This window comes from Hetaerina americana, unplaced genomic scaffold (genome assembly GCF_022747635.1).
Source record: "Hetaerina americana unplaced genomic scaffold, ioHetAmer1.1.p SCAF_11, whole genome shotgun sequence".
Classification (NCBI taxonomy): domain Eukaryota; kingdom Metazoa; phylum Arthropoda; class Insecta; order Odonata; family Calopterygidae; genus Hetaerina; species Hetaerina americana.
The window spans coordinates 28,303,989-28,321,580 of NW_027286181.1; the positions used below are offsets into that span (position 1 = coordinate 28,303,989).

A 17,592-nucleotide genomic window follows, 5' to 3' on the forward strand; every position below is an offset into this window, starting at 1 on the left:
TAATTTTTTGAGGCCTCAATTCCATTCAAAGAATATTCAGGCAAAACTATTAAGTTTTAAATTATGATGCTTTCCTGATCAGGGTGTTCATTGATTCAATATGAAAATTATCATAAAAAAACCTTATCTGGCAATAGTAAAGTGAGATAAGTAACTTGAACTGTAAAATGAAGCAAATTTCATAACAGTTTTCTAGGTTTTGCCCCTTGGTACAGTGGTCGTGCTCATTCAGATGGAAACATTATTGCAATTGTGCCACTTAAAACAAAGCGCAGGCGAAGCAAATTTCATAAACGATTTCTAGATTTGTCCCTTGGTCATGTTCATTTGGATGGAATCATTATTTCAACTGTGCCACTTAAAACAATGCACAGGTAATTGGCAGGACTGTTGGTAAGCAGGTATTATTTTCAATTCAGATGTTACCAATTTTTACAATTTGGCAACAATTTTAAGAATTTTACACTTGAGAAGTAAATGGAAAAGGGAAACAATACATATAATGCAAATACAACATAATTATGATGACTACTTATTCATCTCCAACGGCAATCATTTGAACAACATATTTTCATTTAAGTGGCCTGATTAGTACATTTGCCTGGTTACCACAATTTCACCTTTCCCCCCTACAAAAATACACTAACAAAGTTCCAATGTACCAAAAGTACCTCACAGTAACATCCAAACGTTTAATTCAGGACGCTTATGGCCCTGAAAGACTGAAAAGCAATAACAAAGTGACAGGAAACTCTTAAATGGTAAATTGAGACGAGAAAAAACAGCTTGAAAGAGTCATCGCATCTCACCTCTTGCTTGAAGGATCCCGTTTGCTTGCATAATCCCTCCAATACTTCTTTAAATTCAGATTCAGTGGTGTTGGCAACAAGGACATCCCTGAGATGAATAACTAACTGCTCACAGAGTTCGCATGGCACATCTTGACCGTCCTTTCCGGAATGCAGCTTAGTGCCAAGAGAGGATTCGTTGATGATCTGAACTTCCTGGAAGTTAAATAATACATTATTAATAAAATAAATACACTTGGAAAGGGTCGAAAAGATTTTGATCACGCCATGTAGCAGTAAATTTATGGAGGTGACAGACAGCCGAGGTCATTTGTGCCAATAGGGATGGATGGGAAAGGAATAAGAGTGAATAGAAACCCGGCATCGGCCTTATCCTACTCTTAATGAAAGGTGCCAGGGGGTCCAAAGCTTAACGTCCAATCCGACGGAAGGCATACTCGCTCGAAGTGCTCTCCACAAAGCACCTCAAATAGGGATTGGGATACCACTGAAAAATATGCCGCCTTCAGGATTCGAACCTGGGCCCTCTGGATGGGAAAAGCTAGTATGTTAGCCACCGCACAATCTTGATCCCCCAATTTCATATCATCCATCCTACATTTCGGCATCCAAAAAGTATTTTCCTTTCAATACTCTTCCGCAAAGACGGGTTTGGAGCCGTGAAATAACGCTCATATCCAAGCCTGCACTAATCTTTTCCTTAAACATTTAATTAGAGGCTGTAGTCAACAGTCTCTCACGTGGGAAACTTCCTTTAAATAATTAAATTCATCAATCAGTTCTTCTCTTAACCTATGCCATTACTCCTTACTATAAAATGTTGAATTGGCTAAAACTCGAACAGAGAAGAATGCTTCAAAAGGCCTCACAATTATTTAAAGTTCTGAATTCTAAAACCCCTTCATATTTATATGAAAATTTTATATTCAATTCACTTACGACAAAGAGATCAACCCGCATTACAAAAACATTCCATCTTCCCAAATACCGCACGGCTATATATGAAAAGTCATTCAGTATTTCATCCTGTAAACTATGGACCTGTTTGCCTAATAAAGTAAAATTATCCAGGAACACATCCCAATTCAACAGGAACATGTTTGAATATTTGTCCACCACACTACCAAAATGACCTCATTACTGTTCTATCAGGCTAAATATTTAACTATTGTTCTTTGTATTTGTATGCATGTATTGTACTATATGTTTCATTCAACTGATGTTAAATTATGTTTTGTGACTGGTTTAATTACCTTATTCTATGCATTATGTAAACCTGTTTCACTCCATAGGTTTCAAAACCTCATGTAACATGTATTCTGCTCCAAGAGACTTTGCTCCCAGAGCAATAAAAATTGTTTATTATTATTATTACAGCTAAGCCCTTTTCAATGCAACATGCTGCCCAAATAAGTGAAGTACTTTACTAACTCATGCTATCGGACTATACTTGGTAACTTTGCTTTCCCACTTTTCATAAATCCTGTATTTCTTATGATACATCCTAATCCTATAAATACTAACATATTGCTTCTATGAAAACAAAGGTTCAACTGGCCTTCCTGAATTTCGCAATGAGGAAGGCACAAGTGGATGTAGAGCACAAACCTAAGTCAATCACATATGCAAAAGTTATGCTGACATATAAAATATTGGGCATGCATTTTCACAAACCAGAATAGAACTATAAGAGTTAAGATTGTTTCGTATTTTTTTTAAACTGAAATTTCATACAGTGGTTAACTCATGAACAGGCCATGGTGGTGGCGGTTAACATCCTCGTCTATCAAGACAAAGGTCGTTTAAATGAATATACTTTGTAACTTCCACACAATTTTTATTCGTACTACCGGTTTCAACGCAACGGCGTCATCATCAGGTACCTGATGATGACGCCGTTGCGTTGAAACCGGTAGTACGAATAAAAATTGTGTGGAAGTTACAAAGTATATTCATTTAAACGAACATGAACCTCCACAAAGTTGAGCCCGAGACCATAGAATTCAAGACAAAGGTCATATTATCAATACCCGCCTAGGTAGATTTTCCTCAACCTAGGGCTTAATTATTTGTACATATGCCCATTGTCATATATATCATTGGTAATAGTCTCATGTATGGGACAAAAAAGTGCCGTTTCTGGATTAATGCTAAATAAATAAATGAAATACAAAGGCACCCAACTTACTGCTTTCTTATGCTGATGATAAGTGGAATGGCAAATACCAGAGAGATCACACACTGCCTTCGGCTGAAGATTAACTGACAAGTGGTTGTAGATTGTGTTTAGGTGGGCGACAACAAGAGATGAGCATCCATCTGACAAACTTCCAGTCTTACCACAAAGCTGAAACAAATAAATTACAAATGAAATCATGAGCTACAGGTATAAACTTTAAAAACTGACCACACAAAACAATGATTCAAAATGCCATATTTTGCCTTGACATTGGCAGCATCCCGTAAATATTAATGAATCTGACATGGCCAGCATATGTTGCTCTTTCCATGATTGAGATGCTATTATTTTGAAAACTAACATTAACTAACACAAGTAGCTTATTGGCATGAGCATAAAATCTTTATCAGGATGACCATAATAAACTAATTATTTTGTATCTGTAACGTTCCACAGATGATAATTACATCTAGAAGAAGGTCCTCATGTGCAGAATTATAGATGATTGCAATTACATAAAATTACATTAACGATCACAAAAAATGCAATAACTTTAATTGTTTAACTGAAATAATTCAAGAGTTGCAGTTTCTATTTTCAAGAAAATTTTTCTACAGCTCTTACAGTAATGTTAATATTCACTTGAAATTGGTGAATTACATGCAATTTCACAATGAACTCCAGTCCAAAAAGGACCACTTTATTACAACCTGATCAGTTGGGCACCATTCAGAAATAAAATTTGTGAGGCAGAGATCACTGTTGGGTCAAGATCAAGAGTTGGGTTGCATGGTTACATAGGACCATACTAACATAACTCCCTGAATGAGAATATTTTATACAGCCCAGGAGTGTCATACCTGCCTAAATACAAACAAGTTTTTTGTCACAACTTGTGATTTGATAAGCATACATCACCTTAAAATTAAGCCACTAAAAAGTTGTTGTTCAAAATGCATAAACATTTCTGGTGTTTTGCAAAGTATTTGTGTAGATGTAATTTACCAAAGAATGGCAATATCTATAATTTTTCTTTCATACTAAAAGGACTCTTTTAAATCTTCTTTTGAAATACACCGTTTATATTGCCATACCCAATTCACAAAATCTATTAGAATTGTGTATCTAAACCAAGCATGTGTTGGAGTACATGGGACAAAACATGACTTTTAAAATACTTGAACTGCAATACTGTACCTCAAGCAGATTCTCCATAAATTCATCACGAGACATCCCATGGAACCTGGATTTCATTGTTGAAACTACAACCCGACAGCCACCACAGGCATCCTCCTGAGTCTGTTTTATAGCTATTCTTTTCTGAAATAAAATAATTATAAAAATGTATCAAGGCAGAAAGGAGCATTATTAGCATAGAGCAAGCAACTGATATAATATTACAAGTAAAAGTTAGAGGGGAACCAACGAACTTGGTCATTGTTCAGGTATACAAGGTATGTTCAATTAGTAAAGAGTAATAAGTAAAGAAATTGAGTTATTTGGAAAGAATTTTATTTATTCACATATCTCAGTGTCATGTTATTTCTTTCAAATTAGTTCCCATTAGATTATTATACACTTATAAAAGTGCTTTTTCCAATCCTGGAAACACTTCTGGAGCTATCTTCAGTATAGCTGTTAGCTCTCTCAGAGATACATTTTTAATCTCATCTATACTCAAAAAAACGACAGGACTTTAAGGTTCTCCCTGTTTTTGGGAGCAGAAAAAGTCACATGGGAATATGCCTGGCCAATATGTAGCCTAGGACATCAATAAAGTACTCTTCTGGGGAAAATATTTTTGCAAACAAGCAGTCAGCACGTGCATTATAGTGGTGGTGCATAAGCTATGAATTGTTTCACCACAAATATGCATGTTTTTTTCATATTGCTTCATGCAAAAGACGTTGAACTTGTAAGTAGTATTCTTTACAGATCCTTTGACGTTGTGACAACAACTCATGACGCATTATGTGAAATTACTAAATTCCCATCCTTTTTTATGATACAAGACAAAATAATTGAATAAAAACTGTTATAAACCTAATAGTTCACGAATTCCATATAATATGTTTCATCATCACCACTGTCAGTATTTCAATCCTAAGAGATTTACTGCAGCCCTCCGTCCTTCTATATTTAACATTAATTCCCTCACCACCTTATAATGTCTCTATTTCACAAACCCTTTGTACTATATTCATGTCTCTCTGTGTTTCTCGCAGCATCTTCTATTCAATTTTTCTTTCAATGATGTGTCTAAGGGAAATAGATTGTCCTATGGGTAGACTGTTGGGCTACGGAATGGAAGGTCCAGGTTCAATTCTTGATTAAGCCTCTGAGAACCCCTCTGCTATACACAAATGGTGATTTATTAGACACCATATCTTACTACGAAATATAGGCAGCACACAGAAAGCCCATTGGCTCCTCTACCCTGATGTATGAATTTCACACCAGATTGGTCTTAATAATATATGAGCTACTCTCTTCTTTGGGTAGGTAACTGTGGTCGGTATGTTTCTAACCCATCTGATCTCAATGTATGTCCAATCCAATTTAGTTTTTTTGCCTTTTGGTTCTCCATACGGTCTTTCCCTCTTCTATATATTTCCTAGTTCCTCACTTTGACTTTGCATTTTATCTTCACCGTTCTCCGCTAGCACCATATTTCAGAGACTTCTTTTTTTTACTGGTCCACTTTTCCAACGTCCCAAGTCTCTGAGCAACAGAAAGCCCCACATGAACATTTTGATGAACTGCTTCCTTGTTGGCAACCATCAATTCTTTGAATGTCGTAGTTACATCTTATTCATGAACACCTTCTCGGCATGAGCTGTTTAATCCCAAAGAATTTGGTCCATAGAATTCAGAGTTACTTTCAGGTCCTCTGGCATTTCTGCTACTACTGCGATATCACTCATTTCTTTGCCATTCACTTTGATTCTTAGGATGCCCAATTCTTGTGCTTCTTTTCTTGCCTCTTCTAGACATACATGGATTAGTGCTGGCAAGAATTGTTCCCTTGTTTAACTCCTTTGTTTATTTTGGCTTCTATTTAAAATCAATTTTTCCTTTGCATGTTTACATGATTCTGGTAGAGGTGACATCATTATTCTGCCTTTGTGGCACATTTCAAGCACTTCTTGTATCTTGGAACACTTTTTTTTCATTCTACACTGTCAAAGACTTTCCCCGCGTCCATGAATGCCACTACAACTATGGTTTGATTATGTGCACAATTTTTTCAACCAATACCCTAAGGGTTATTAATTGAAATATTGAAAAATTTTTACAAATCCAAATTGGGATTAGGTAAGGCTTTCTTCTATCTTTCCTTCTATTCTTCAGACAATTATCAGAGTAAGTATTTTTGATGCACAAGACTGTGCAACAGGGAAAATGCATGCTAACAGAGGTAATATTAAAAGATCCTTATTTGCGCTTGGTTTCACCTAATTCATTAAATTGAAAGTTACTGTTGCGGCATCTCCCGCAGTTTCTTTGGAATTTGATAACAAATATTTATTATTTATTTAAGTTACTATTTATTATTTTATATCAAGCTTCCAACAGTAAATCATTCGAGAACTGAAGCAAGTAAAGAAATTGTACCTTGTATTCAGCAAGAAGATTGTCATTTCGTTCATTGTTACATAATCCAGCAACAGAGCACACCATCTGAGGGTTCATTTGTGATGCAAGTGTTTCAACTAGCTCTGGTACAAATTCATCCACCATCTTGGTGCATTCTTCTGTGATAACCTTGACTGGAATCAGTTTACAGGTTCCCTCAAAAACTTCTTTCAACTCCTCCTATTAATTTAAAAGATAAAATACAAATTTTATTGAAGTGAAACTGAAAATAACCTCTGAAATGGGAGTACAGAATCAAAATTTAAAAAAAAATAAGCCAAGAGATTCATTTTCATTAATTAAGTTTAAATTTTAAAAATAATAATGAAAAAAAGTTGGATAATTTAAATAAGCCATTTCACTCCAGATTCCATTCATTTTTAAAGTTATGACAACTGCTAATTATTTGCATATTTTTTCAAGGAAATCAGAAGAGTTTAAGTTTGTATTGATGTCTCATTCACAACACAAAATTTCTTCTTCTTTAACTTAGTGCAGACAATCAATTATAAGCATAAATACATTCAAGTAGTTAGTAACATAATGAATACAAAATTAGTAAGAATAAACTGGGGATTAAACATACATTCGGTAAAACTAGGCCTCTTTCACAGGTATCAGGTAGCATTTGCTAATGAGAATTTCACACTATGACACCATCCAGCCATCAGAGACATAGGCGAGGGTTGGAGGGGACTTGAAAACTTGGGACTTGACAGGAAAATTGAAATACTGCATTGTGAGGTAAAAGTTCTCATTATTAAAATCCATTACTAGGAGATACTTCAACAACCAATGAATAGTGATGGTCCACATAGTCTAAAGTAAATATTTCAATGAAATTGAAGCAAAATCCCTTGAATCAAAATAATGAAAACCTTTTGAGGGTGAAAGTGTACAGACAACCATCTTTTTTTATTTAAACTATTCAACCACTAACCTTCGCTCACTGCATGCTACATTTACATTGTAATGATTTTGAATGGAAATACTGCATTTAAATGTTCACTACATTACGGAATACTATCATGCTAGAGGGTCACATTAAGTTGACTCTAGCCTTAATATGGCCACACTCAATAAACTCCCAATTATATGATATTCATAGGGTATATTATGTACTGGGAGGCACGCTTGATTTTAATACTGACACTCAATGAAAGGAGAAAAAAAGTAACTTTACTTCAAGGGTTAAGTCAGAAAAAGTTGGACCATTCATTCATACCACACATGATGGCCTACCATTCCACATGTTCACTGACATTTATAGGTGCCGATTCAGGTACAGTGAATTGAGTTGCAAATTGCTGCATTACACCGAAGTATTAACTGGGGAGACAAAAAATGTATTTCCACACTGAAAAATTGCCAAATACAAATAAATTGTCAAGGTGTATTTCATCTGCCGTTTGATTCGCCCCCTTAGCATCTGGTTACTACCTTACAAAAAGTTTATTTGAGGTGTATCACGGATGATCAAATTCGGTGAATTTCTTACTACGGTATTGTTTCACGTCTAAATGCTAATAGTAAACACCATGCCTTTGTGAAAAGGCCATAACCACCAGTTTCAATATTGGCATACTTACACAAACAGAAAAAGAAGCATTGAATCCCACTTACTTTCAAATCACTCACTTTTACGAATCACTTCAAATGCCTTATGACTAGAAATGTGGTTAAACTTTACCATAAACCTACACGTCGCCTACTAATTATTATCGGCCGTAGGATTACTTCAACTTAATTAAATCTATAGAAAATCATCACATGCGTTTTGCACCAATGCTTCTTCTTATAACCTTAAATTTAAACAAATACCTGAGTTTCGTTGCTTTTAAGCTGATCTCTTGCTTGAGTGACCATGTCCTTGCAGATATTACAAATATCGCCATTATCTTCAGGTAACGTTTGACGTTCCCAAACAGATTGAATACAATGTTTCACAGCGTTGCACCCCTTAGCATTCCTTAATAGATCATTAAAAATCATTAACACCACGTCAAAAACTACAAAGGTGAACGTTTTATATGGGATAAATACCTTAAATTTTTGCACCAATAAATTTGACCTTTTGCGCACATTTCTTTTCCAAGCAATTCCATAGACTGTACTCCATGTAAACATTGCACAGCTAAAATAAGAAATATGTTCAAGTAAAATAGAGGTTGCAATACAAAAATATCCAGAGAAACTTAATTTCAAAATGCAAGGTAATGCAATTAACTTTATGACATTTGAGACAATAATCACGTTAAGTGTAACTAGCACAGCATCCTTCACTACAAATACATACCGCATAACGCTGCTAATAATACTAATTTTATAAACATTTTTAATTCACGCACTGACTGTCAGAATTAAGAGACAACCAAGGAACACAACATCAATCCTACCGCAGCGCAATAAGAATGAAAGCTTGTGGCTAGCAATGTCGATATCGCGTCACGATCAGCTGACGGTGAGTTTGCGCACATTAATACAAAATAAATTATACTAAATCGATTAAAGAATATTTCTAAATATATAAAGTTTAATTTTAAAATATAGTTTGTTACTATTTAAAAAAATTCGAAAATGTCATTTCGAAATACATTTTATCAATGAGTCAGTGTTTTGGTTTAGACCCCGCCATTTTTAACAAATGTAATAATTTTCCTCCAAATAAACTAGCAATTTGTATAAATTTTCTCATCAATTGGGTTCACTGAGTGACACTATATGTATGTTCAATTATCAATATAGAAAGATATGCTACAGCGGGCTTAATGTTGCAAATTATAAAATTTATCGAGTTTCCAAGGTCAGTGAAACATTCACTGAGGAAGTAGAGAGGTCGATGCATCATCATGTGAGACAGAGAGAGCACCGAATAAAAGAAAAGCTTGGTTCAGCAAACGCTGCGTGCGCTCATAGAAGAGTTTGATCTTAGAAATAATATACAAAATTTCAACCTTCAACAGTAACAAAGTCTCTTAAAATTCATAATGATTACACATTTCTACTTGAAATGTTTCTCTCCTTCCAAATCGGGCTTTGACCTTTTTCATCAGGTTTCTTCATGTGAAAATACTGATTAAATTTAATTTTGTTTGAATGACTTGTATAGATTTTTTGAAACGCATTATGGGAGAAAATAACTCGTGTATACTGTCAAGGTCATGGAACTATCGCAACAGAATAATATATTCGCATGGCTTCAATTTTGGAAACTCAGTGAGAAGGATCTGACTTAATATCTTCTCGCCTAAAATACAATCCTTTTGTCTCTGCGTCCCAATCATTTAAGTGCAGCTTACTCATGTTCATAATATTTATTTCAGCGAAGGAGTGTTTTTCAGGATTGCCAGTATTATAGTTAATCTTATGAAATGTAAGCCTATGGAACGAATCGACCCCGGGGCCTCTCTTGGGGGAAAGTCGTCCCTCATAAACAATGTGATAACACATACCATAATCAGTGAGCGGCGGTGCAGAAGCCCAGCGGATAAATCACGTGGTCTGATGAGCAATGTCCCGTATTAATAAAATCAAGGCGATGACTCCACAGCCGCAGTTAGATGTCATAAAATTCCATATGGAAACCAAATAAATTTTCTGTTTCCTATGTGATTCTTCTGCACTGGCGTGACACCATGATCCCATTAGAAGGCAAATATAATTGGGAATCCTTGTGGTCTGGTGGTTCTTGGCGCCCAAACTATGGTGCACATTTACGCTGACGCACCATCCCTGGTGGGGAGGCGTTGAATGGATAGGGAGAAATAGAAAGAAAAACGGGAGAAGGGAAAGGAGAAAGAGAACAATTCAACGAGTTACGACATAATCCAACCCAAACGCATGGTGGCATCACGATATAAGTGTCTCCCTTCCCATGCGTGATTTAGTTGGGACGCATTGGTGCAACTTGTCAATTGATAATTGACTAAAGAGACGGTAATTTATTCTAAACTGCACGACTGATACAATTAATACAAACAAAAGCACAATTATAAACCTGAAGGTCGGTTTGGTAGGGGGTGATAGAGTTCAACCAGTACTAAGCCCGACGGCGTGTGAAATTCACACATCTGGGTAGGGCGACCAGTTTCTTTCCCTATTGGTCTGGAAAGTTCTCTTCAAAAGTACGTCACCTCAAGTCATCAAGTCACAGATCCGTTGGGAACTACTATAAAGGCATAGTAAATGCTTCAGAAACTTTTGGAATTTTTATTTCTTCTCATTAACTTGAGGGATACATTTCTACCGCAAGTCTAGCCTTTGAAAAAACGCTCATATCCAGAGCCGACATCCATTGTACATTATTGGCACCGAGGGAGGAAGAGCCTTCCCGCAGTCACAGTCCAAGAGAGGAGGGAAATATACACTGCCGTGCCCTGTGAATACCTCGCATTTGGCTCTTTTACCCCTGGGTCTAGAAATTGTCATGTTTGGTAGCAGTAGTAGTATTTAGGGGAGGCGACCGACAGCTGAGGTCATTTGCGCCATAGGGGATGGACAGGAAAGGATGAAGGGTGGAGAGAAACCCGGCGTCGGCATTAGCCTACTCTTTGCGAAAGGCGCCAAGGGGTCCGCAGCTTAACGTCCCATCAGACGGACGGCGTACTCACTCCCAAGTGCCCTCCACAAAGCACCTTAAGTAGGGATCGGGATACCACTGAAAATATCTGTCACCTCCAGGATTAGAACCTGGGCCCTCTCGGTGGAAAGCCAGTACGTTAGCCCCCACAGCATCTCGATCCCCGTAAAATTTGGTTCATCCCACTTTCTTCCCAATGTTGCACCATTGTTGGCGCCTGACAGGCTCTCTTCGTTAAGGCGGAGGCTGACTACTTCGCTGTGTTATGGTCGACCTTTGTCCGCAAGGCGAATAGAGTTAGTCAGGGTTGGGCCAAATATAAAACATGGATTCCCTTTGGAAACATTATGTAACAAGTGTAAACCCGATGGAACAGAACTAAATTATCTGATCATAGGATTAGTGTGTAGGTAGACTTGAAGCATATGGTTAACGATAATCACGCTACAGTACGGACATTTGAATAAGGAAACCTCACAAATACTTTATTAAACAGTTTTGAAGGACATGAAGGCGACACTTCATTTCCGCATTACTTTCCTACATGTGGTGAGTCGGAAGAATTATCAAGGTGCATATAAAAATTACGTAACATATAAAAATTCAGTTCCTTCTGCGTCTTGGAAGTCGTTTCTTCCTGTAACTCTACCACCATACATGTATCTACTTCAACAATTCAACCTAAACTGCTCCATTAGAACGGATCAATAACAATGAATAAACCACATAACAGCGGAAAGAATTGAAACTCCAATGAAACAGCTCTATGTATGATTAATGAAACAGTGCTGGTTAGCAAAAGCTAAGGGGTTTGACAGTTTACCACATGACACTACTGATTCACAGCGGCATTTGAGAAGAATTTAACGCATTTTGTGTTGATCAGCTGATTATTCTGAGAAGGGATACAAATACTAAGAGCGATGACAAACAGAAGTCTGAGTCATTCAAATGGTGAGCCAGACCGGATGCGGGGCTGACGCATCGCCGATTGCATTGGCGTTGTAAACGGGCAAGGGTCAAACGCGTTTGCGATAACCCCTCTCAACTGCGAACCCATAGGCGGTAGCGAAATCGTGACTGAAAAGCAGGGATAGTGTCGAAGGAGGGAGGGTAAATGCATTTATGCAATGCAACCCTCAAAAGAACGTAAACTTGGACAACTACGCTGGAATCCTATCACGTAAAGAATTTCCTTTCTGTCACCATACATTCATTCATTGACCTTTTTGAAAGTAGTGGTTTTTACAAGAGTCTAATAGCTTTAGAAAGCAACAATTCTTTAAATGAAAAACTGTCTGAACTGTCATTTACATAGCTAATTAGTCAGGAGCCAGACTGGGCTCAGACCTCTGAATTGTATGCAAGAACTCTATCCTGTTAAAATATTTCTAGCTGACATTGGTCATTTATTGAACCGATGGTACTTTTTTTAAAGATATGATTCCATAAAATTTCAATAGCAGATGAAACGTTACCTTATTTTCCATGTAAAGTCAAAAACCATCTAAATAGTCCACTATATAAACAATTGGTCAACAGTCTGACTGGGTCTATTCATCTAACAGGCTCTAACAGAAGACCCTCCATATTAGCGTCAAAAATCAGTCGCTCTTGGCGATATGTGTGGTCGGACGTTGGACATTGTAAGGTCACCCTCTCTCCCACCCCTCCCACATCCCCCCACGCCGAGACCACTCCTGGGATTTAGTGTTCTGAAACCCCCAAGGGCACCAAGGAATTTACGATAAAAGTAACTTATTCCCTAAACTTTTGCTGAGCCGCCTCTATGACAATCTTCTTCCTTATACATGCTACTTTTTTGTGGCACCCTAAAAGCCATCGTCAGGGTGTGTGGCAGGGGGCGACTCAATACCAGCCATGTGCCTTCAGAAATCAAGTTTTTCCCAACTGCATGTGGCCAACAAATTATTTGAAACATTTTAAACAATGGAGACAATGTGAGTCACAGGAACATACACCGCAGTGACCAAGCGTGGAGTACTTGTCTATACATTGAGACTAACTTATAACAACAAATAGGACGATTAAACAACTAACCGATAAATACAGACGGGATTGGCTGGGCTGCATGAATTGAAAGTAATGACAAACTTTAGCCCCAAGTTCACCTCATTGAGTTGTTAACATTATCGTTAATAGTCGTTAATATTATCATTGCCCTAGTTTTTTTATTCCATTAATGAGGCAACACTAAGCACAGATAACATGTTTCACGAACTGGTTTCCACTGAAGTTTCCTTAGACTGCGCGAGAAGTATGCGTGAAAAAAAAGTGTGGTGGCTATTATGCCAATATCGAAGGAATGTACCAAAATACAATTACATTTCAAAGGGAAGTGCTATTGATGCAGATTTATATTCAACCTCTGGTTAGGTGCAGAAATTGCAGTGCAAAGATCAAGATTAAAAAGACTACTGAGACAGGAAACACGTAGAGAATGGAACGACGAATGGAACAGAGCGGAAAAGGAAAGGAAAACGCACCGTCTATTTCCGAACATAGATGACCGGATAAAATTAAATATTAAACACTCCTCAGCAAGCACACAAGTATTAACTGGACATGGGAACTTCAACTCCTACTTACACTTTATAGGGAAATGTTTCGTAACTGTGTAACCGTGGAAAAGAAGACACAGCAGAACATAGAGTGGAGGATTGTGTATTCTATGAGACAGAGCGACAACTCTTATGGAACAGCATGGAAGAGAAGCTGACAAGCATTAGAGAAATGATTACATTCTGCCTAAAGAACAACAATAAGCTGCTTGAAAAATTTGCGTTAAGAAAACCGGCAAATACTGAACCACAACAAGTGAACTAACTGAAAAATATTTTGTGTAAAATGTAGCAGTGTATTCTCCTATTTGTCTATTGAGTGATTTTTTTCTTGCATTGTTTATCATTAGTTTAACTCCTAACATATATAAGCACCTGTGGATGTTAAAATTTTAGAATAACTTATGTTGTTTCCTCGTGTCTGGTTATTGTTTGTAAAAAGGGGAACTACGATTCAAAGAAATCCCCAGCTAACTGAAGTGAAATAAAAGTGGACCCAGGAAACCATTGGTCAAATGGGTCCAAAAATTAAAAAAAATTAATTTTATCATCCTGAGTCAATGACCATGTTTCCGCGCCGTACAAAACCACTCTCCATATGAGAGCTTTAACGATTCTTATCTTAACATCCTTACCCAAAATCCCTATTATAAATTCCCTCCCCATCGAGGAAACCTTTTGACCGAACGCAATTCTTCTTCTGATTTGCCAAATATTATGAATATTTTCATCCGAAACACTTTCGAGATACTTACGGGACACTGTCCCGCCTGCTATCGTACACTGTTCCACCTGCTCTAGTGTTTGCCCTCCTATTTTAATGTTAAGCTTAGTTAAGCGTTAAGCTTAGCTTAGTCTTCCTCGTAAATCGTATATCCTTAGTTTTATTTATATTGATTCTCATCCCATTTCTATCGCAAATAATTTCCATTGCACTCAGCAATGCTTGCAACCCCTTGGCTAACTGGTTAGCTAAAACTTGATCATCCCAAAGTCTAACTGATTTTCTTAATTCCCCATCAACTTTCATTCTTATTTCCCGATTTTCCCATGCCTCTTTTACTATTTCCCATGCCAATACGTCCAAAAACATGGGTAATAATGGACACCTCTGTATTACGCCTCCCATCCCGGATCTCATAAGATAATGACCTCAGTTGGACTTTTTGCCAGTTTCCAAACCCGTCTATTAACCGCCGAGTCTAAACATGGCGGAAAATATAAGTTTCGCACGCCATTTCCCCTTGCTTTCAAAGGCATAAACTTGAAATTAATATTCATTGTCATATATGCCAAAATTGTATTTCGATATTTCACCAAGGAAATGTATCACTCCATTAATAACAATTTCAAAAATTTCCGATGAAATATATATACGGAGTCGCAGTAGTAGTAGTATTTAGGGGAGGCGACCGACAGCTGAGGTCATTTGCGTCATAGGGGATGGACAGGAAAGGATGAAGGGTGGAGAGAAACCCGGCGTCGGCATTAGCCTACTCTTTACGAAAGGCGCCAAGGGGTCCGCAGCTTAACGTCCCATCCGACGGACGGTGTACTCACTCGAAGTGCCCTCCACAAAGCACCTAAAGTAGGGATCGAAATACCACAGAAAAATATTCAACACCGCCGGGATTTGAACCCGGGCCCTCTGGGTGGATAGCCAGTACTTTAGCCCCTGCACCATCTCGATCGATAAGGAATTACAAAGTTCAGCGTTTTTTCATAGTATTATAATTTTCGACTAGTTCTGAGGTAACAATACCAACACCAATATGTAATATTGAGAACATGCCATTTCGGCTGTTTCCTCGCACAATTTCATTAATGGCATTTAAAAGTAATGGCGGGGGTGGACTAGGGGTAGCGTGTCTGCCTGTGGAGCCGAAGGTCGCTAATTGAAGTCCCGTGACCAGCGGAAATTTTTCAGCTTAGAATGAACTTTTTTCATGGTTATTCGGAACGAGGCAACCACACATAAACAGAAAAACCACATTGATGGTAATTCGGAACGAGACAACGAAAAAAATAGACTCCAACTAAACTAGACTAACCCTCCCCTAACTCATGGTGAAAGGCAGCAGTTTCACCATTAGGCACTGGGGACGCAGACCGAGGGGATCGGCCCGGCATCAGCTGCCACAGCTACGGTGGAGTTCACAGTATCGGCCACAGTGGGGAAGGCAACGGGAAACCACCACATTATGCTCTGTAGAATATGCAGCCTAGCATTCAAATAGGGTAGAATAGAGGGCTGCAGTAAACCAATGCTAGGATTGAAACACTGATGATGATTTTAAAAAAGGCTGTAGGGGCACTTTTGCATCATCGCAAACATGATCACGGTTTTTTCGTGAGAACGACATGCATTTCTGCACCATTAACCCTCAATTCTTCCGCTGGGAGACCTCCACGGCCGTAAGGGCATGCAAAAAATGCTGATTTTTTGGCTTCAAATTTTATGAAAATGAGCAAGGGAAGATCCTGATAAATCATTGTCATACGGCAGAGTACACTTCATACTACGAATTCAGAAGATTTCATCAAAATGAAGTACTACTTGGCATCTCTATTCAGCCTGCTTAAAAATGGGAATAAAAACTTACGGATAGAAATACTTGTATTTATACTCTAGTGGTTAGGATCTATGCGATGTTGGATTGCGTAACTTTGTGGAACTCCTTCATATTGCGTAGGAAAGAAAAGCATTGTTATTCCACACAAAAATATAAACTCAGACCGGTTTCGATACAGTCAGATGATGGATGAAACGCTGAATCGAAACCGTTCACAGTAAGTTTATATTTTTGTGGAATAACGGAGTGTTTTTATTTTCAACCGAGCTTCCTAGTGCTTAATTCCACAGGATTCACGCATCCAACACTTTTATTTTCAATGCGCGTTATATCTCATGACTCGGATGCTATCGGTCGAGTTTTCAGGTAAGTTACCATCCTTCCTAGCCCGCATTCATGCGTACCTTAAAAGACGCGGAATAATTATGAGCAGAGAATATAAGAAAGTGGCATCACAATCGGAAGCTGAAAGGAAAGTTTCAAGGTTGACAACCACAGGTCCAGCCCGAGAGAAAGTCACCGCTGAGCTGGAAACGGCAATGGAACAAATTTCTCCCCTCGTGGGTATGGAGTTGAGCACGTTGTCCTATGACGCGGGGAAAGGACGAATCCGTCTGACGCGAACGACCAATCGGATGTGCCTGATCCATCCTAATATCTATACAAATAAAGACTGTCAAATTCGTCTCGTTTTATATGTGTTTCTGGAACAGATAATGGGAGATATTCACTGAATGCACACAATGGAAGAAGTGCTGGTCCTCAAGTCATTTTTAGCGCCTAGAACGGGGGAATCCATACGGTACAAAGACACTTTCCTAGCTTCTCCCAACAAAACAAACCAACATAATATGCAACAATTAGACCCCTCTTCAATTCCGAATGCTTCCTTCCCCCCTTCATTCCGTCCAAAATGCCTATCCAAACCCTGCCCTTCCTGATTTGCCTAGCATTCTCCCCGCCATCAATCTTCAATATCCCATTGCCAAACAAAACGCTCTGCATCCATATTTCTTGCTACTTGTGGGTGATGATGTGTGTGTCTCATCTGTTGAATCCAATTCCTAAATTACTTCCGGCATCATCCAAAAATAGACACATAAAACATCGGCTCCCCTAATCCATGCTGATTTCCGGGAATTACCGTCGCGTAGTTTAGTTGGTGGACAACTGTTTCGCCCCCAGTCCTGGAGGCGTCTTCAGGTCGAAGGGCCAGTCCTGGAGGCATCTTCGA

At 38.1% G+C, this 17,592-nt stretch overlaps 1 protein-coding gene across 1 annotated transcript in view; it reads right to left on the reverse strand.

The window, feature by feature from the left end:
- The window catches only part of Sap-r (prosaposin), a 29,005-nt gene extending 19,951 nt beyond the window's left edge, over positions 1–9,054 (reverse strand). The window contains exons 1-7 of the mRNA XM_071599527.1: positions 8,921–9,054; positions 8,668–8,758; positions 8,446–8,593; positions 6,604–6,804; positions 4,186–4,308; positions 2,998–3,156; positions 810–1,004 (exon numbers count right to left, since the gene is read on the reverse strand). Coding sequence (XP_071455628.1) covers positions 810–1,004; positions 2,998–3,156; positions 4,186–4,308; positions 6,604–6,804; positions 8,446–8,593; positions 8,668–8,758; positions 8,921–8,957 — 954 coding nt within the window. The 5' untranslated portion in view covers positions 8,958–9,054. The remainder of the gene's footprint in view (positions 1–809; positions 1,005–2,997; positions 3,157–4,185; positions 4,309–6,603; positions 6,805–8,445; positions 8,594–8,667; positions 8,759–8,920) is intronic.
- Between the last annotated feature and the right edge of the window lie 8,538 nt (positions 9,055–17,592).